General features: G+C 36.2%; 1 protein-coding gene across 1 annotated transcript in view; it reads left to right on the forward strand.

Moving 5' to 3' along the window:
- The window catches only part of HNMT (histamine N-methyltransferase), a 38,013-nt gene that overhangs the window by 4,132 nt on the left and 11,402 nt on the right, over positions 1-22,479 (forward strand). The window contains exons 2-3 of the mRNA XM_079134811.1: positions 1,956-2,008; positions 22,018-22,125. Coding sequence (XP_078990937.1) covers positions 1,956-2,008; positions 22,018-22,125 — 161 coding nt within the window. The remainder of the gene's footprint in view (positions 1-1,955; positions 2,009-22,017; positions 22,126-22,479) is intronic.

Raw genomic sequence — 22,479 nt, forward strand, 5'->3', positions numbered from 1 at the left:
TTCATCATCCCACAGTCCAAATGTTGTTGAAAGCTCAGTCCTTGTCCCCGCCCAATGCCAATCCAATAACAAGGACACAATTTTGAGAAAAAGGAAAAAGAAGGTTTATTGCTTTGCTATCAAAGGAGAAACAGCGGGGACTCCTGTCCCAGAGACTGTGATTCTGCCCCTCAATAGGAACAGGGGGCTTTTAAAGAGATGATTCAAAGGCTACATTCCACATGTTCTCTGTTAGAGTTGAAATTCACTTGTTAATTTGGAAGATAGTCATTTCTGAGACCTTCAGGTACCATTCCCAAAGTCTGGGATTTCTTCATTCTTAAGGTGGGTGTGCACTCAGGGACAGATAAATCTGCCTAGGATGGGGAAGAAAGGTAATCCTGTTTCCCCTGAAATTAGAGAGGGGGAGAGATTAGGGAGGAGCAGGGAGAGAAGAAGAGAAAAAGAAGAGAAGAAAAAGGTCCATTTAAAAAATAAGTCTCAGGGGCAGAGCAGCAAGAGCAATATTCAAAGCATAAAGTGGACCACTGTTACACTAACACAAACAGCAGTCTTCAGTGCACGTTCTTCTTCTACCTGTCACCTCCTCTCTTCTCACTCTTTAATCTGACATCTGGCTGCAACCTTCTTTTAAGCCTGTTGTTATCAAACTCGTTCATATTGCCAAATCCAGTGGAGGGGTTTTCCTTTTTTATTTCTTAGTAGTCTATTCTGCTGCCTTTGATGCTGCTGGTGGCTGTCTCTGTCTCATTCCCCCAGCACCTCTGAACTTTGTCACTCTTCTTCCATATCTCCATTGAATATTCCTCATAATTCAGTGACTGTTAAAAGTGGGTGCTGCATCATGTTCCCTCTGCTCTTCTATATTGGCACCATTTTGTTTGGGGTGATGGGCTGTACTCTTCTGCTTTGGCCATTACTTTATGGCGATAATTTTTCAGAATACATCATTGATCCTGACCCTCTCCTACCCAGTTAATTTTGCATGTCCAGGTGTCTTCTGAATTCAAATTTCCTCAGAAATAAAGAGCTGACAAAAGGTAAACTTGCTGTCACACTATATCCTCTGTCACCCTTAATCCATGGAAACGTGACAGTCATTGTACACTCATATTTTTTTTTCCTGACCCCTTTATATCCACCTATAAGCAAGTGCTAACTTATTTCCCAGTCCATCTATTCTTCTCTATTTCTAGAGCTCAAACCATAATTCAGGGCTTTATTATCTCACATTTCAAAGTGAGAGCCAAGTAGTATCTTACTCATTTGTGATCCTCAGTACCTAGGCTAGTACATAATAAATGCATAATAGACATTAGTTTATTAAAAGAAAGGTAGGAAACTGGATGTGGTGGTGCATGCCTGTAATACCATCGTCTTGGGAGGCTGAAGCAGGAGGATCCCAAGTCCAAAGCCAGCCTCAGTAATTTAGCAAGGTCCTAAGCAACTTAGCAAGACCCCTCTCTCAAAATAAAAAATAAAATGGACTGGGGACATGGCTCAGTGGTTAAATCTCTGATACCAAAACCAAAACAAACCTTCCAAAGGAGGGAAGAAGGAAGGGAAGACAGCAGACACCATAGACATAGGGTGAAATTCCTTGACCTTTCCCCTGTCTACCTTAAAGGGTTGATCACCTCACCAGACTCAAAGGTCCACATTTATTTTTTTCTTGATCTCTAAACGATCTTCAAGCAAATGGTATTTCACACCTCTGAGATGTTCCTAGTGCTATGTTTAAGTCTTCCAGTTCAAGACTGTTTATGAGTGGAATCTGTATGTTTACAAAGATACTCTAAAGAGGGCACTATTACCACTGAAATAATTGGGACCTTGCATGTTAGCCTAGTTTCTGTTTATTGTATTTTTAGTCTGTTCTCTTCAAATAGACTTGGTAATCAGATTTTATAAAGCACCTAGCAACATCTCTCTTAAACTGCACTTTTTTTTTTCAGGATCGGAGATGCAAAATCAGAAATTAAGATTCTGAGCATAGGCGGAGGTGCAGGTATGAATAATACTTTTTAAAAGTTTGTATTTTGCTGCAAATATCATGCTATTTGATGGCTATACTTTTTATTCTTTAGAAAAACTACCTTTGTTTTTGGAAAAGATCAGCACATTAAAATTAGCAATATCACTTCAACTAAGATTAATGCCTCTGTAGATTTATAGTTTAGGACATTAACCTTCATTACTATGTGTCATGTGGATAAGTGATGTGACTCTTATTCTTTTTATAAGTGGGAAAGCAAAATTATTTGTAGGTTTACTTTTATCTGAAATGATACCACAGAAAAGAAAAAGTTCATAAGAAGTTTCTTAAACTTGTGCCACTTGTAGCCTGGTCCATATACTGATTACTGGTGTATGAGCTGTTGTTGGTCCAGGAGTGAATTAGAATTGTTCACCAGAAGGACTGTTGCTGTACACTTGGAGAGTTGAGGCTTCAGAAAGCCTCACTTGGAGGAAAAAGTGTTTGATGGTGTAGTTCATTTACACCGTTGTGATTCTGCTCTTCAAGTTGCAACTCTTCAAGTTGCATTGACCTAAACCACTCCCTTCCTCTGGTTGAGTTTTAAGACCGCCTTCTTTTTTTGGGTGATACTATGGATTGAACTCAGAGGCATTCAACCACTGAGCCACATCCCCAGTCCTGTTTTGTATTTTATTTAGAGACAGGGTCTCACTGAATTACCTAGCACCTCACTTTTGCTGAGGCAGGCTTTGAACTCCCAATCCTCCTGCCTTAGCCTCCTGAGCTGCTGGGATTACAGGCATGTATCACCACCGTGCCTGACATCAAAACTGCCTTCCAAGATTCAAAACAGTCCCCAAACCTTTTAAATACTGATGGTTCCACTATACTTGGGCTTGTTCTTTTATCCTAGGGGAAAAATGTGAACTCTGGAAAGGCAGATGGATGTGGGTGTCATTTCTAATGGCCACTAATGATTTGTATGATCTAGGCTGAGATATAAGCTTCAGTTTACTCATCAGTAAAATGAGGATGATGGATTTTATCTCATAGAATTGTAATGAGAATAATATAGTTAAAATGTTTATAAAGTGCTTAGCACATTGTTGTTCCTGCAAGGCAAGGGCTGTTCCCCTCTGCAAAAAATAAAACAAATTTATTCCCATTATTTGCCTCTTACAAATTCCCAAATAGTGTTTCTTGTATTTGTAAGTTACTAGTTGTATGAAAGTTTGATTTAACATGTTAATATAAAAATATGTGAATGTATTATTTATATGTTTTATTTAAATATTTATTTAATTATTTAAATATTGTTTTCTTTTGTTTGAGCACTTGCTTAGTAATGGTTACCAAATTGGTAACATGGATACTATACTGACAATTGTTACTTACTATTAAGCGGTAATCTCCTGAGTCTAAGTACACGGGTTCCAGTGCCACATCAATGAGTTGAATTTTGGCCTATGTTAACACAAAGAAGATAAGAGCCCTGTTGCAAGGTTTTGATGACATTATTGGCTCATTTTTCATAAAATGCACTGTGATATAATCTAATAAGGATAAATCCTTAAAATCATTTTATCTTTCACCGAGAAAACAGAAACCAACAAGGACAAATAATGAAGGATATAGTCATGGATAATACTATAGAAAGTGTTTAAGCTAAAATACTCTATTATTGCTTACTGATACTATAAGCCAGAAGGATTATATGATATTGTAAGCCTGATGAATTGCTCAAAGAGTGTCCTATTAATTAATTTAACCAAGACAGTCATTTCCAGTATATTTTGCATATGAATTTCAGGCAACCAACAAGCAAGGAGACTATGATTTGATAGTGTCACTTGTGCTTGGACAAAAAGAGAAGCCCTAAAAGAAAAAGTAATTAAAAACAATCTCTATTATGACCCAGTTAATTGACCTTTTAATAAAAAGTTAATTGAATTTCAAATGCAAATTTATCCAGGTGCTTATGAGCTATCTAGAGAAAGGAACATTTGGCCTGCACAGTGTTTCTTTACATCAAGGTACACCTAGGAGCTAATATAGAGAACTTACCAAAATAAAGGGAACAACACTTAGAGTTCTGACAGAAGTTGAACGTTGTGGTAATAACAGGCTTGCCTTGGAAAGAATATGGATGCCCTTTAGGGTCATTCTTCATATGAAACTGATCAGAAACATAAGAAGAAATCCAAAAGAAATTCAGGTTATAGGTTCTTAGCTTTTACTACCTAAGTGAGCTACATGAAATCAAAAGCAATGCATTTAAAATCCCTAGGTATCCTTGTCATGAGAAGGACAGCATTTTGAGGGGAAGGAATGCTGCAGTTAATTTCATTGCTCTTCTAGTAACTGGGTGTCAGTTATCTAATAAAGTTTCTTTGCCTAACTGCAAGCACCTGCATGGAGGAACTGCCTATCCCTGTCTTAGAGAAATGGTCTCCCCATATATTCTATGAGCTACAATATGCCTGAGATTATCCTGTGGCTTGATTATCTCTCCAAATCAAACCACTTAACTCTAATGCTTGGCAAATGAGGCCATTCGCCTTCTCTGGCACTTTGTGCTCAGCTCCCATAGTACAGTGGTGGGATCCCACTGTAGTCTTGGCTTACCAGCCTCTCTGGTTTCACTGCCTCAATGTTCTCTTCTTGATTGCCCAGACAACTGCAGGTGTTTTCTACATATCTGTGGCACAAATCATCTCTGCATTTGTAATGGCACTACCATTTCTTCCAGCACAATTGAAAAACATACCCAAAGCCACAAACTAGAAATCTTTTTAAGGGAAAGTGCTGCTTTTATACCACTTAGTGCTCATGTTCTTTGGAGTTTGTTTGATTTTCTTTTCAGAAACATGAGCAAGGAGGGTGTATTTTCTATCTATTAGTCTCTCTTCTTTAGAGGCTGGTGTTTGTGTGGAAAGAGTTCCTATAGTTTATGAAAAATGTAAGGGTATTTAAAAAAGGTGTTTGGCACTTCAGTTCAAAAGCCAAGCAATTATCAGGGCTCTAAGCAGTTCAAAAGAAAGGATATTGATGGAAAACTCTTTGGTGTAGGATTTCAATAATCTTTCACATCAGTAAAAATACAACTGATAAGCAGCACTGTTATCCATAGATTATATGTTTTAGTGTTAGGAAAATGTGTGAGATAAATACTATATGAACCTCCCAAAAGAAAGTGGAGGAAAACAAATCATGAATCAGAGACCACATAGCTTTCAGAGAGCCCAAACTGAGAAGCTGTGTGTGTATATATGCATGAGTTTGTGTGCCTTAATCAAACATAAGGAGCAGCTAGGATTGTTTTTTCAGGATCTCTATGTATTCATATCATATTAATTTCAGCAATTGTTTTTAGGTTTAGGAGTAATTGCATTGAATTCTAAATCTCATAGAATCTGCTTTTTGGTCCATCTTTAACATTAATGTTTCCTAAAATCAAACCACCCAGTGGAGCTTCATTATTATTCCTTCTTTAATGAGTATTATATTTATGCTAGATGGTACATGGAAAAAAAAATAAGCCCATATTCCTTTTGGTAAGGGGGAATGCTATTAATTTACAGTGCATACATTTTGCCTGGAAAAACATTCTGGAAGGCAATAATGGGCAGCAGGCTCTCCTTGCTCTGGGTTTTTCGTAAGCGAGAATCATTTTATCTGTCCCACTGTTCAGTTCTTATGTTCAAATGTCAGGAAGCTGTATAAGGGTTAGATATAACTAAAATTCAATCATCTCATTTTATCCAGTTTTCTTACTATTTTCATTAACCTATAGTATACCAACTCAATTGCCATACCATACACAATATCATTGCATGTATGTTTATTGATAATTTGTTAATCCATTTAAGCAACTCACATGTGAAATACAGGTGGTATTTTATATCTTTTTGATGATAATTTTACTGATATCTATTGAGAACAGTTGGGTTAGGTGTTTTTTCTTGCTCTGTAACATGTAAATGCCAGCATACCTAAACAGGTTAAAAAATAGAATTTGGAGACTATCAAAACACTTACTTAACAAAAAAGAAGCCTGAGAACCATTAAATTAGAATAAGACCCAGGTCTCTTTAGTCTAGTCCAACAAATTGACCAAACAGATATAAAAAATAATTATTAACCTGGCAAAGGAGGGATTAGGTACTCAGGAATGACCAACTATTTGAAAATCTAATCTTTTCAGATTTTTTTAGTCTTGTCTCCTTTCATACATGACATGTTAAAGTGACACAGAAGTTTATAACTTTAACCTAGTTGTATAGCAGTAGAGTGAACTTAACTAGAGCAAGAACTAGAAGAGCCGGTATGTCAGGTTTAGAAACCAGGAGGTGGCAGGAAGCAAAGTTAATGTTTTCCAATGATCTAGTGTAAGTCAAGAGTCTAGAGCAACAAATCAGGAATTATGGAAAACCGCGCTTCCCGCCGGGGCTGCTTCCTGCCGGGGCGCTTATGGAAAACGGCGGCTTCTTTGCCTGGCTTGCTCCAAGCAGCTCAGCGCCGCTTCTCCCGCTTATGGCCCGACCAGCAGGAGGAAAGACACGTACACTTCAGTGGTTCATGAAGCAGCTTCCCCTTTATTCAAATAACACCCTCAATATATAAGCAGTCTCATGCATAAGCAATTGTAACCAGATATGTCCATCCAATCCTGTTAAAGGTCAAGCGATCACTGGCTCAAGCATACATGTAAAGTATATCTGTCCACGCTAGGCGGCTGAACTGATTATCATGCAGCCATTTGTAAAGCTTCCTGCCTCTCTCCAGGCATAATCAGGACGCCGTTTGCTCTCTGCCAGTCGCCATCTTTAGATGCACGTGGCGTAACCCTGGGCCCCAGGTTTCGCCTGCCACAAGGAATGATTAGGGAAATACAGAGAACTTGGGATTTTTCTTTTTTAAAAAAATTTTTTCTCTAGAAAAAATAATTTGAATGCACTTATTGCCCTCTCTAAATATTTCCTGTTGAATAAACTGCAAAGTACTTGCACCCAAGAGGCCAATGATTCAAAGTCCCAGAAGGTGGTTTCTTGGCTCAGTATAAGAAGTTGCTAATGATCAAACATGTCCAGAAATGGTAGCACATCTTAGGCGATAGTGTCATCTGTCACTTTAAGAGTGTTAGCATAATTGAAAAAGTACCTGTCAGACATGTTATGGAATGAACTTGGATATTAATGCCTTGGGTGTTTGGACTACTAAAGATACGTTGTGTCCTAAAAATCATGGTTTTATGAGAAACATTTCAGGAAAGAGGTAGACCTTTGTCCTGTCATATCACCATGTTTGTTTTTATTGAGGAAGTGAAATTTTACTGGGATGTCTAGATATGCAAGCAAGTTTTAGTCCTGTGCTAATTACTTCTAACTTTAAATGAGTAGGAACTGTTTTACTCATATACAGGATGATAGCAGTTATTCCATTATTAAAAGGATATAAACTATAGTAATACTACATTATATATATAGGACTGTGTTAGATAATCACATCTTGGGGTCAAAGTATTATTAAATACATTCATAACTAAGTGATTAAAAAACAATTCTCCACATGTAATTTTACCAAAAGACTTTGTGTCATTGTGTTGTATTTAAAACTTTCAGTGAATATGAAAGTATTGTTTAAAAACAAATACATTACAGACTTGAGAGAATGGAACATAATGGTACAACATTGGAGTCATTGTCATTAAAAGCAGAGCGGATGAGATTGTTTTGGCTAATTTAATAAGGCTTGAAACAGAAAAACAAGGGATAATGAGCAGAGTGGAGACAAAACTATCATTGTTTGCAGATTAAATGACTGTATACTTAGAAGAGCAAATAAACTCAATTGTAAAGCCTTAGAATTAATAAGAAAGCAGCAGTGGCCTGATAAAGGTAATATTGGTAGAGAAAACTCTGTCCTGTGGTAAAACCTTGGTCTTTTTGTTGTCGTCATAAGCATTTGAGCATATTTCATTCAGTATGGATTATTTACAATCTGCTTGAAAGTCCATGTTATGTAATTATTGTAGTTTTCCTGAAGGACTGCATGTGTATACTTGCTGGGTTTTGAGCTAGTTTGGGATATGGTCTCTTAATTAGTGAATAGATTCTTGCTTGACTTTCACTACTGCATGAATCTTTGCAGTTTAAGCCATTTAATGCCAGCACATGCATCTCTGATGTGAGGAGTCTGTTCTTATCTTCATTTTATGATGGGAAGTCTAATAATATGTGCCACAAGGTATTTGAGAGCTACAGAGATTGGGATCAATACCCTGGATGTCTTTGAACTTTATCTCTATTAACAATAACAAACAGGGAAATATTGGGAAAAAATTGGCTAGATGTCTAATTACATATTTAATATAAAATGCAAAAATCTTATTGGAAGAAAAGTTCAAACTTCACTGAGAACAATTCAAGATTGAAGAAGCCAATTGCAATTACTATGTAGAATCTTTCATGTACAGAAGAAAGGAAATGAAAAGAAGTTAAAGTCTTCTGAAAGTAAATTGGCATTTGGTGTCAAGAACACTTCTGATTTTCATCTAATATACACTGGCCTGACCATACCGGGTGTTAAAATGTTGAAATTAAGTAGCCATTCCCCTGCTATCCCACCACAGCCCCACATGTTGCTTCAGCATCTCCTGGATGCCTCACCCCATTTCTCTGCTCCCCATGTACAGGGTTCCAGCAAGCGGACTGGTGGTGCCCATTCAGGAGGGCCACTGACGGATACCGTCACATCTTTTCTGAGCAGCTTTGCATCCTTGTCCTCAGGGTTTTTTTTTTTTTAACTTTTTGTTGTTGTTGTTGCTATTTTCAATATTAACACAAATTAAGAGTCTCATTCTAACCATTAATTCTAGTTCTCAGAATTAACCTGAAAACATTGAGATTTTTGATTTATGGAAATTTTTGTGCATTGATGAGCTCTTCATACTAGCAAAATACCTGAAGCTGTATATAATTAAATATACATGGTTAGTTTCGTTTTGTTTTGTCTTTTTGTGGTGCTGGGTGTTGAACTCAGAGCCTCAAACCTGCTAGGACTACACTCTATCACTGGGCTACCCCCGCAGCCCCAGTTCATTAGTTACTGCCACTCCACACACAGAACAGTCATGCATGATTGAACAATGAGAATACATTCTGAGAAATGCATTATTAGGTGATTTTGTTGTGCAAACAGCATGAGTTGTACATAGGCAGGCTGAAACAACTATGACATCACTAGGCCATGTTATCTTATCATATATGCAGTCTGTTGTTGACTGAAGCATTGTTATATGGTCTATGACTTTATATTTAGCATATAAAACAAATGATATAAATAAAACATATTTCCATATATAAGCATACATAAAATGTATACATGTACTTTTAATTGATTTATATTTATATAAATAAAAGATTAATAATTAAATCATTTATCCCACATACCCATGGAAGAGAATACAGTGTATCCACTGCAAGTAACATCCAGATGCATTTTGATATATCCATGGTTTGACTGTCTAGGAAGAAAAGCAGAATCATTTATACACATAATGATTTCACCTGGGTAGGCTAAAGAAAATTATTTGTTTGAAGGAAACAGAAAAGCTTAGGAAGAAGACAATAACTTTTGCTTTCTCTAGCAATGAGTTTTTTTTTTTTTTTTTTTTTTTCTTTCTACTTTGTACCATCTATGCCTTGAATTTTCTGTGTATTTTTTAGCTAGGGATGGGAAAAAATAAACCTAATCAAAACTTGATTTTATACTTGAGACATGACATAAGGGCTGAACTATCTGATTTCTCTTCTTTCTTCTTCTGCTAAGTAGTAGAAGCCCATAGCACTGTCCCAACATATGTTTCCTTGACAGTTCTCCTTTGTCTGACTTTGATTCACCTGTAACTGTATTGTACCTGTACAAATACTTTAAGAGCATCTCCAGCTACCTTGTAGTTTAGCAGGGCTTTTCTTTAGAGTCTGGAGTTTCTTGTCTGTCTGACAGAAGAGCATATTAGCCATTATAATTAGGCCTGGGACAGGTGAAGGTGGTGGTGATTGACAGTGTGGGGCTTGTCCTCTGATCTGGGTGTTTTCTGTGGATGATTTCTTCCTTTTTACTCCATAGGACAGCAGACTCTCAGACTCTCCTCACTCTAGAGTATAAATGACTAATAATTCTCTTCAGGAAGTTTTGTGTTTTAACCACCACTAATGGCCACAGGCTAATGGAGTGAAGCTCAGTGAGAGACGGTGCAGGAGAGCAAGCACTGGATAGATGAAGTTGCAGCCTCCTGGTTGACTGGGACTACTCTTGCCAGTATAAGTAGTTTCATTTTACAAATCATGTTTTTGGAAGTAGAGATGATAGAAGGAAGTACTCCATTAAGTGTGACTGAATATAACTTTCAAACATTACAATAGTGCATGTATAGAATTTGCCTCTCTTTCTATGTATGCTGAAGTAGAATTGAATTATCTACTTAAAATTTATAAGCTTAAAGTTAAGGCACAACTCAGTCTTTTCTAAGTTGTTTATCAAATATCTCTAACTTAAGTATTTTATACCCTTTGAAACATTTTCTTTCTTTCCTTTTTGGGAAACTATGCTTCAGTAACCACGTCAGAGTCCCAAGAAAAGTGATACTTCATGGAACATTTTCTTTAAGTTTATATTTCATAGAATATTTTGGCTAACTAACTTTTCTTAAGTATCCAGCACTTGAAAAGCATACAGGCAGTAGATCTCCTGGGCCAAGGGCTGGAAGTCACCTGAAAGCAAATGGCAATGCCCTTTTGACTCAGAATTTATATTTATAATCCCCTTCCTAAGACCCTGCAGCTATTTTAATATTTGACTCTCATTCTTCCATACTGACAGAACTGCTTCAATACTAATATGCTTTCTCTTTGAGTGTGCACGTGCACGCATGCAAGAGAGAGAGAGAGAAAAAAAATAACAAGGAAAGAGAAGAGAGGATCTTGTCAAGAATCTTCTATCTTCCGCATGGCAGCTCACAGTCAGATTGTTCTTGCTCTAGTTGCAAACTCCTAGCTGAAATGATTTTTTTTCACTAAGCATGAAGTTATCTCAACAATCTTTCCTCCTAGAAACAAGTTTTCCCTAATATTTTAGGAGAGGGAACAAGAGCAATAATAATCTTATTGCAATATGTAATAGAATAACTTTTTTCCTGTTGATAATCTCAAGTATTCACATATATTTTGATATGAGAAATGAAGCAAGAATAGACTGAAATCAAATGGCAATTATCACAATCTTTAATCCTCCATTTTCTTGACCTGCAGATTTTCTCATTTGGGAAAGCCCCAGGGTTTTCAGGAGGGGATTTGAGTTCCATTTTCTGAAGGATCAAACAGTGGGACAAGCCAGACATCACAAATAAATGATGAAGACTCTTCCAAGTTGTCATTTTATTATGGAGCTGCCCAATTAGAAAGGCAAATCATCATTCCCTTTGTTCCTATTCTCCTTTAGGCTTCTTTTAAATGTCACCTTTTCTGAAAGCTTACTTGACTATTCATTGAAAATTACATAGCCTTCACCTCAGTTTTTGCTGCTTTGGTTTTCTCCATGGGATTTGTTGCCATCCATAAATGTTGGATGTTTGTGTTTGTTTTATTCATTGCACCCAATGACTAGAACCTGGTATTTAATAGGTGCCTTAAAATGTTGGTTGAATTAATAAATAATAGCTTCAATTTATTGAACACTTACTGGATATCATGATCTATGGCAAACTGTCTCCATATAATTTCTCTAACACAGTGACCCTTTAACATAGACCAGATTATTCCTAATTTATAGACATATAATATAAAAGTAAGGGAGATTAGCAAATGTGTATAATTGTGGCAAATACTGAATTAGAGCTCAATTTTGTCTTTGTATAGCCTCCTACTTTTTTCTTTTCATAATTTCCCCTCATTTTTAATTAAATGAACTTGAATTTTAAACAAAAATGCAACATTCCTCTGCTGTCATATTAAATGTATCCTTGTAGTTCAGGTAATAGAGAAAAATTGTCTAGAAAATGAGACACTGATACCCCTCTTTTCCTAATTTTTGGATTTCTTTTAAATACCACTATGAAATATCTCAATTAAGTGTCTCTCATTAAATGTAGTCACAATGCATTTAAAATATGGCTTGTATGAAAGCAAGATTTGACAACTACAGAAATATGTGATCTTAGTAAAATGCTCAACATAGCCCAGAAAGGAGATATGCGAATTCATTCTAGAGTTGTGGCAATTTGAGGAAACATGTAGTATAAGGGATAGAGGTTTGCAGAAAAGGAATTTTAAAAACTTAGTGGTCATTCAATTTCCCAAACAAAAAGTCAGCATCATTTATTTGATAGAAAGTATCACAAGAGTGAAAAGAACAGATAAAAACCTACAACCCAACCTATAAGAAAACAGCTAAAATTTATTAACTTTTGAAGTAAATTATGGCCATGTGGCTTCCCCAAAATTCACCAATCAATAGCTGTAATAAAAATTGTTTTCTTCCCCTTTATCTGCTATAATAACATAACCTGCCTTGTACATTTTAGAAGAGGAATCCCAAAGGAGTTAAGTTCTGCTGCAGGCCTAGTCTTTTCTGGGTATATTACTAGGTGTTCATGTATTATCACATTTTGTTCTCTTAGCAACTCTGTGAGGTTTCACTGAATTGAAGACATTAATGTCCAGATGATGGGAAGCTCAGAGGACTTCTGATCAGGTAGTAGGTGGTAGAGTTGAGAGCCAATCTCAGGTCTAGTTTTTCCTAAATTCCATAGTTTCTCCTTTATATCATGAAACCTGTAGAACATTCCAGTTACACATAATTATAGAGAAAGTTCTAGAGTCTAAAGTAAGTGGTCTAAAACCTGGAGGAGAGCTAACAGTAGACTCGCTGACTGGCTCAAATCCTCACTGGACTCTTTTCCTCCTTCCTCATTACAGCCAATAACTCCACCATTTTCCTTTCATTGCTTTCCTGACAGAATTCCATAGGGCATTGTAATAACTTGCACTTATGTGTTACATATCTCCCATTACCAATCTACGCTTTTTTAAAAATTCTTCTATTTTATATTTTGTACTATGTACATTGTCCAGGATGAAAAATACTTTTCTTTGTCAATGTTTATGAGTGTCCTACTTAGGATGGCTCCCTTTAGTGAGACTGATTAACAAGAGAAAAACCAGCATGTTTACTAATGGGCAGTGCTCATGATGGGAGAGAAACCTTGAAAAGTAACTCAAAGCAGTGGCTCAGAAGTCTGGTTTATAGACCACCTTCAAGAAGAAAACAATAAATTTCTGGGGAAATGACTAGACAAAAGAAAGCAGTTTTAGCATCCAAGGGCAGGAAATATATGGGAAGGTGAATATATATAGACAGAAACTAAGAGTAAGTTTTGTTTACAGGTACCTCTGCTGCTGTCTCTGGACTGAGAAGAATCTAGAACTACATTCAATAAGAGAATTTGTATCCTGCCTTTAGGTATAAAGATAAGGATAGGGAAAATTTTTCTTTCTTCTGGTGCTACTTAATTGCCTTTGGTTCAAAGATAATTTTTATGTTGAAAGGCATACGTCAGGGTGACACATCCATTTTCATTCTTCTCTTCCACTGAGTACTGCATTTTGAACACTCACATACATTGCTAGGTACAGGTCTAATGTGTAGATTCTGTTTGTTGGCAGAACACTGGGTATTGTGTGTATGCCTTATTCTATTCAATTTTTCTATATAGTTTTTTTCTTGTTTGCTGTCAACCTCATTCTATCACAAATGGCACTGTGGCAAAGATCATGGTACAGTATCTCTTCATCAACCTGTGAGAGAATTTCTTTGGTTTATATATTTGTATTATATCCCAAATTAAGAGTATGTGAGTCATGGGTTGTGCATATATTTAATTTGAATCAATATTATCAAATTAGTCCCCATTAAGGCCATGATAATCTATATTCTCACCAGCCTCAATTAACTCTCCTCTGTCTGAATATTCTTGATAGCACTTAGCACTCTCCAGCTTTCTGAATTTTTTATAAGTTCAATAAGCATGAAGTGATATTGCATTGCCATTTCAATTTTCATCTTTCTGATTTTTAATGAGTTGGTATAATTGTCAATTTGCTTATTAACTTATAAAAATTATCTTTATCTAGTCAATACTTTAGATATTTCATGATATATATTAGATCCTTAGCAGATGAACAGCTGAAGGAAAGGCTTTCTGGGATGCAAAAATCCCAAATTAGTCTCTGGTTCTCATTAAATAATTTATAGTACTTTTTTTTGTTATTTCAAGATCTCAATGATAACTTTTGTAACCAGTTTTTGAGCGAATTAAGTATATTAACTCATTGCCCTGCTTTGTGGTCAAAGATTTTTACAAGTTTAATATAGAAAAATTAAATGAAACCAGTCTACAAAAATGAATTTTAAAAAATGTTGCCCAATGGCAGAAGGGAGTAAATATACATCATATTTTCCCATTTCATGAATGAAGAAATGAGGTCAGAAGAGGTTTAAATACCTTTTAAAATTATGCAGAAATCTGGGTATGCACTAGAGGCAGACCCAGAGAGCCAAATAACCAAGGATTAGGAATTTACAAAACCACTCTAATTCCATCCCTGGATTGCCTTTGGCTCTCCAACAGCAGACATGTTCATCCATCAATAAAGCAAGCATATTTTTAGGCAAAGTTCCATTTTGTTGTCTCCTTTATTAGCACATTAACTACGAACAGAAAGACTTATTCAGAGGACCAGTCCTTTGAGTCACCAGATGAAGATCATACATGATTTAAGGGATGGTCACATCTTCCATATACTATCATTTATGATAATGTAGCCATATCTTATAAAATCAAATTATTGTGTTTTTGTAAAATCAAATATCCATCCAGTATGTGAGAGAACAGTTAATGCATTATAAAGGATTCCTTATTTAAGTATATCTAATTAGAAACAGTAATAAAAACGGTACTAATGTCAAACGGTAATTATTGTAGAGAGGTTAAATAATGATATTAAGCTCAATGCCGAATTGCGGCTAATGTGAGTTCTTCTTTGTTATAGACGCCTTAGGATAGTCATTCAAATATAAAATTGTAGCCATAATCAGTTCAGACCTGTGCCTATTTTATTGCAGAGTTGTTTATTTAGTGGGATGATAAGGTATAATAGGGTTCTCCATAGAAACAACCAAAATATATATATATCATATATATATGAAATTCGTTTACGTGATTATGGAGGCAGAGATATCCCAATGTCTGTGGTCTGCAGCCTGAAGACCCAGGGGAAGTGGTAGTGTAAGTTCCAGTCTGAAATCTGGTATCCAGGAGATGCAAAGGAACCTAAAATTTCATTGAGTCTGAGGACCAGAAAGGGCCAGTATCCCAGCTCTGGGTTTTCTATTCTGGTCTTCAATTGATTGGATGAAACCCACCCTCCTTAGGGAGACAATCTGCTTTACTTAGTCCACAGGTTGAAATGTTAATGTTTTCTCATCCAGAAACACCCTCAGAGACACATTTAGAATATTGTCCAGCAAAAAATATGGGCACCGCATAGCTCAATAGAGTTGACACATGAAATTAACCATCCAGAGGTTTTTGAATTGAGAGATAAACACTTTAACATAATTAATTCCAACTGAAGTTTTGTGGGAACAATTTTAAATTATAGATAAGAAACAAAAAAGGATTAAAAGTAACCTAAAATTCCACCATCCTGAGATAACCACTGATTATAATTCAGTTCATGTCTTTCTAGGCACTGTGTATTGAAACAAAGTGCTCTATAACTTATTGATTTATGCTGACATATGTTTGGATTTGCCTAACTGCTCAAATTCCACATATTGATCAATGGACAAAATCAGTTGTTAAATCATCATAACATGCTCAGACTCCAAACCCATTAATTTGCTTTGCTATTCACAAAAGGGAGAGAAGGGAAAAAAGAAAAGGGAAAGAAGGCTAATACACAGGAATAGAGCTATTTAATCATTATTTTCTATTGGAAATTTTGCAGATTGTTTTAAAGAGTGAAACATTTAATGTCATTTTTGTTTTTGTTTTTGGTACTGGGGATTGAATCCAGGGGTGCTTTACAACTGAGCTACATCCCCAGCCCTTCTTATTTTTTATTTTGAGACAGGATTTTGCTAAATTTCTTTGGACTTTGGTAAGTTGCTAAAACTGATCTTGAACTTTCAATCTTGCCTCAGCCTCCCCAGTCACTGGGATTACAGGTGTGTGCTACTGGCTTAATGACATTTCTTAAGAAGGCTTTAGGTAGTAACCCACACAACTGTTGGTGTTTATATATCTTAAAAATTATGATGTCAAAAATAAGTAACCTACAGTTGTCATAGTTATGATCAAATAATGCCTAATGGGAACTCACATGTGAAAGGAGACTATTAACTGAGCATGTATCATCTCACTTCCCTTAGAACAGACTCCTGGCTTCTCTATATCTTTCATGTATTTCTGAAGGTGATGAGAATTTCTGAATTAATTTGATGGATTCAGGCCTAGCTTAGTTTCTGCCATCTCTTTGACACATGAGTTTGGCTTATGTGCTCACTAAAAGCATTTGTAATAAGGGTACTTAATACTGAATGTTGGAACACGTTCATAACATTTTTGCACAGAAGGATTCAACTGAGCAAGAACAAATGTTCTTCCTTCCTGCCTGCCTTCCCTCCCTCCCTCCTTTCTTTCTTTCTTTTCTTTTCTTTTTTTCTTTTTTTTTTTTTTTGTATCTCTTTAACTGCTGGATCATGGTACCATAGGGTCTGATAACCCCTGGTATGCCTTTCAGTGATTAACAACTAAACCAGTTCAGTTGTTAAATGTAGCATTTTGAAGCCCTTGATTCTTTTTAACAAACTTACTGGAGTCAAGCCTTCGTTACTGAATTAAATGAGTGCAGAGAAGCAGTACTTTAGATCAAGAAAGACAAGTAGGTTTTTATCTGTGTTGCCAATCCTGGAGGATTTGGAGACTGCTTCTAGGCACTGTGGGAAAATCACCAGGATAATTAGTCATGTATGGCAGAGTTCAAGACACATAAATGTTAGCTAGATGAAGTAAGGAAGTGAGGAATAGTATTCTAGACACAAGAGAAAGCATGGGCAGAAGAAAAACACATGAAGAACATGGTCCATGGGGATGGACTGGAAGGATGCAAGTGATACGGGGTTTCTGAAGACAAAAGTTTCAAAATGTGAAATTGTGAGATGAGAATAAGGAAGTAGGCAGGCTGAACTATGTTTAGCCAAGGTGCTTGACCCTAACCCAGTTGGTCAAAGTCATTAGGGATTTTAAGCAGGTAAGTAATGGGCTCATTTAGCATAGAGTTTTAAATGGTTGTCATGGTGATAGCTTTGCAGGAGACAAGAACAGAGAAAGGTAGGATAACCTTTTAGGATATTATTGCGGTGTTTAAATTAGAGTTGGACTATTCGGGCTTGGACAAGAGCATTGCTATTACTGACACAAAAGAGAAAGCAAAGAATCTTTTAGTAGGAAAACTATGTAATGGCCAGGCAAGGAGGATAAAGGAAAGAATAAAGCTTATGTGACTGAAGAGCATAAGTGAAAATTTCAAGAAAATATTTGTAACCAAATGTTAAATCATTAGACAAGACTAATACAAAAGAAAGCCTCAACTATCTCCTGACATGCTTTATTGTGGAAGAATATGTTTGTTTTAAAAACTATTTTTGGAGAAATTTTAAATTTACAGTGTTTTGATCAGCTTTTTCACTGCTTGACACAAAGGTCCAACCAGAACAACTGTAGGGGAGGAAAAGTTTATTTGGGAACTCAAGAGTTTCAGGGGTCTCAGTCATCTGGCTGCATTCCTCAGGACTCCAGGTAAGGCAGAAAAACATGACAGAAGAGTGTGGCAGAGGGAAGCAGCTCATGTGATGATCAGAGAGCAGAGAGAGAGACTCTACTCTCCAATTACAAAATATATACCCTAAAGGCACACCTTGAGGGATCCAGCTCCTCCATACCCTACCCACCTTCAGTTACCATTCTGTTAATTCCACTAGGAGATTAATTCACTGATTGGTTAAGACTCTCATAACCCAATCATTTCTCCTCTAAACCTTCTTAAATTGTCTCACACTTGAGCTTTTGGAGGACACCTCAGATCCAAACCATAATACACAGCAAAATTGGAGGAAGGTAAAAGAATTACCCTGATGCCCCTTTCTACATGTTTAGCCTCCCTATTATCAATATTCCCTAACAAAGTTGGACATTTATTAAAATCCAACATTCATGGACAAATCATAATATCCAAATTCATAGTTTATATTGTTTCACTTTTCACGTTACTGTGGTTTGAGTGTCTATATTCCTCCCAATCTCATGTTGAAACTGAATCTCCAATTCAGTAGTATTAGGAGATAAGACCTTTAAGGGGTTATCAGGCATGAGGGCTCTACCTTTGTGAACGGGATTAGTGAGCTTATCAAAGTGTCATCAGCCAGCCCTTACACTACATGAAGACACCTAAGTGATGCCATCTATGAAGAAGATATCCAACCTAAAATCCTTTTGATAGAACTGGGGAGAGTAGGTAAAAGGAGTTAAAATTATAATTTTTGAAATATTTATGTCTTATTCAATTCTTCCAGTTTTCTTTATTATACTGGTCAATTTACAAAATAAATCCTTTTAAATTTTTTGTTTACAAAATAAAATACAAAGAAGATTGTTTTGTTAAAAGGGAAAAATTTGAGTCACCAAAACAAAACCAGATGGGTCACTAGAACAACAGGCATAGAATGGAGCTGTCCTTGGCAAACAGGCAGTATGATTATAGTATAAATCAACTTTCTATTGCTGTGACAAAATACCTGAGATACACAATTTAAAAGGGGAGAATGTTTACTTTGGCTTATGGTTTCAGTCCATGTTCACTTAGCCTAGTTTCTTTTAGGCCTGTGGCAAGGCAATACATTGTAGCAGAAGCATGTGGCAGAGGAAAGCTTCTCACTTCATGGCAGCCAGGAAGCAGAGAAAGAGGTCTGGATTTCAACATACCAGGGCATACCCCCAGTGACCTACTTCCTCCAACTAGGCTCCACCCCTAAAGTTTCCACCATCTCTTAACAGTGCCATCAATTGAGGACAAGTAAGTGTTCAACAACAAGAGATTTGGGGGGATATTTAATATCCAAACCATAGTAGTTACCCTGCTTGTAAAATCAGAAATAGATTCCATGTTCTTACTCCTGAAGAAACAACTTCATTACCTCCTCTTGTTATTTGTTCACTTTTACTAGGGATGTAACACACATGGGCTTGCACTCTAGAGGTTGTTACCCAGACTCATGGTTTCCTTATCTCAGTTATTATTCTAGCATTGCATCTTCTATCAGTGTCTCAGGAGGAGCGACTACTGGCTTTGAACCTGTCCGAGCCTGTTGCTGGATATGATCTGCCATTCGATCAGGTCTGGATCCATCTTAGGAGAAGGGGATCTTATCAAGTCTCAGAGGGAGAAATGATGACATTTCCATTATTTCTTTCAAAATGTTGACTTTGAAATCTTCATAACTGATTTTCTTAAATTGAAGTTAGTGGCTGGAATGACAGCAACAAGAAGAGTACTTTCATCTTCCAGTCCTTTGGGGCAAGCTGGGATCTCTTTCTCATTAGCCTATAGCTTTTCTTATCAGCCATTTGCCTTATTTTTCTCCTTCAAAAATAGTTACTCTAGAGAAGAATAAAAATAGTTATGCTAGAGAAGAATAAGATACTTTTTATGTACTTTCAGTATTCAGTATGTTCCTGTTTCTTAGTATGAAGTTAGAAGACCAAAAACACTATAGATTTTAACAGATGTGCCTTAAACTTTAGATATATCAGTATCTTCTGAGTGAAGTTAACAAAATTATGCTATGTGCTTGTATGAATATATCACGATGCATTTCAATCTTATATATAACTATAATGCTCCTAAAAATGTAAATAAATAAATAAATAGAAGGAAGTCCAATAAAGTAGAGTAAAGGAACCAGGGGTATGGAAGAGGGGAGGCAAAGAGGATGCTGGGGAAACTATTTTATATGCATTTAGAAATATGTCAAAATGAACCCCACTATTAGGTATAAGTATAATGTACTAAATAATGAAAATATTATTAAAAATACTCAAATCATCTTATCTGGTTCAAATACTAGGTAGTTTTCCCTCAGCACATGAGAGTTTCCAAGTAAAGGGTCTAGCACAGTGTTTGGAAAATAATTGGCCAATAAATTGTAGCTAGAATTGTTAGGAAAGGAATAAGAGATTTTATGTAGTAGTGCCGTCTTTGGAGTAAAATAAGTTTTTCATCCCCCATTTCAGCTTCTTTCTCATACCCCTGCCTTCCTGTTCATATGCACCATCTCTAGAATCCAAGTCCTATTGGTGTTTCTTGGGACTACCATTATGATATTGACTATCCTCTTTTCCTAGTCTAGTATCTTCTATTCCTGGTTTATCTTTCTCATTTACTTTATTCCAGATCTCCCAGTCTTATGACCTGTTTTTCTGCCTGTGATGTCTAACCTTGGAAAGGTTCTGTTAATGTCACTTATGCCAAAACATTAAAGTCTAACATAATTTTCATATGCTAATCTTGCCAAGAGGTATTTCCATTTTAATGAAGGTCAACATCATAACCTAATCGAATAAAAGTACAAAACTTAATTTGGAGGCATCAGTAATAGGAAGAGAAGGAATAGTTTTAAAGACAGGAACTCAGTGGCAACAATAAAAATAATTAATAGCTAACATTTATTCAGTGCCAATTCTATTTTGCACTGTATTCTATATGCATTAACACATTTAACCCTCCACAACTAATAAATTCAGTATTCTTACTCTATATTTTTTCTGATGAAGAAAATGAAGCTTAGAGAGGTAAAGCAAATTGACAAGATCATATACACCCACTACATGGAGAACACCTGTTTGAAATGCAAGTCCATCAACCATACCACCTTTTCCTATGCCATCACTTACAGACTGAGTTTCCATCAGGGTGGGAATCCACCTGGTCTTATTAGTATTTGCTGTAGCCTAGTGCAGTTGTTGGCACAATTAGTAGTTGATGAATTAATTAATGGAAAAGTATCTTTTCTGTCCAGATATTTCTCTCCATTTACCTCTTGGATTTCTTCTTGCTTAGAAGCCCTGCCTTGCCCAATATTACAAGGATTCATAGGTACTCTGCTACTTTCCTGTCTTTATGCCTCTATTTTCCTGTTCCCTCTGCCTGCAATCCTTCACTTTCTAGAAGTCTCTGGGCCAACTCCTTCGCCTGGAGAGAGACAGAGCTCAAGAGTGGTCTCTTTCAAAGAAGCTCTGCTTATTCTAACTTCTCTCACCTTTTTCCCTCCACGGACTCCCCCCCGCGTACCGCAGCCAGGATTGTTGCCATATCTGTCCCTTCCACTAGGCAGTGGTATTTTTGAAGGCAGATGTCTGACATATTTTGTATCCTTTATTTTTACCTAACATATGTTTTTATCTTTTTTTAATCTTTTTTTTCCATTCTCCTAGCCTAGACAAGTTTATTCACTCTAAGCTATTTTATCCTTATTTTAATGTCTCTGTTCAGTTGATAAAATCTTAAAATTATATCTAATAGTGTTTTTTCCTGACTTGGTAAAACAAAAATAAGGATTGTTGTCTCCTATAATCAATAACATGTTTGACTTAATGAAACTCAGTGATAGATATTAAATGAAGATTATATGTGTGAATGAATGGATGAATGGCATGTACATTCCCCCTCAAATTATATTATTATTCCTACTGAAAACCTAGATTTTCTGTATCACAGGCATTGTGGCAGTGAAACAGTTCAGCATTATTCTTTCTGCTAGTCTTTTCTTGTAAAAGTAAGGCAGATAATAAATCAGCTCAAATTGTTCTTAATCACTTCTTTTTGGAGTGGTGTAATCTGTTCTGTATATTTATCTTCTAGGTGAAATTGATCTTCAGATTCTCTCCAAAGTGCAGGCTCAATACCCAGGAGTTCATATCAACAATGAAGTTGTTGAACCGAGTGCAGAACAAATCACCAAATACAGAGGTACCTGTAGCCCATGGTGCTGTATGCCAGATCTTGTCCACAAAGGCTTATCATCTCGTATTTTTGCCTTGAATGATTAATAACAGAGTAACTGTGGTATGCTCTGTATAAGCTTATTGGGAGAAGAACCTAATTAATTCTTAAAGGCATGACTGAACACTTCAGCCCTGAACAGTGAATAATTAGATTCTTATTGACTCTCCATCCATTTCCATGTCGTCATCAACTATTAGTTTTAATTTTTATTCTTAGGGTCAGAGTCATTCATTGATTCAGAATATTACAGAATTCCTGCCCTTAAATAGCTTATCTTTAATGGGTTTCAGCAGGAATTGACTCTTTTTTTTTTTTTTT

Source organism: Sciurus vulgaris, assembly GCF_902686455.1.
Source record: "Sciurus vulgaris genome assembly, chromosome: 3".
Taxonomy (NCBI): Eukaryota; Metazoa; Chordata; class Mammalia; order Rodentia; family Sciuridae; genus Sciurus; species Sciurus vulgaris.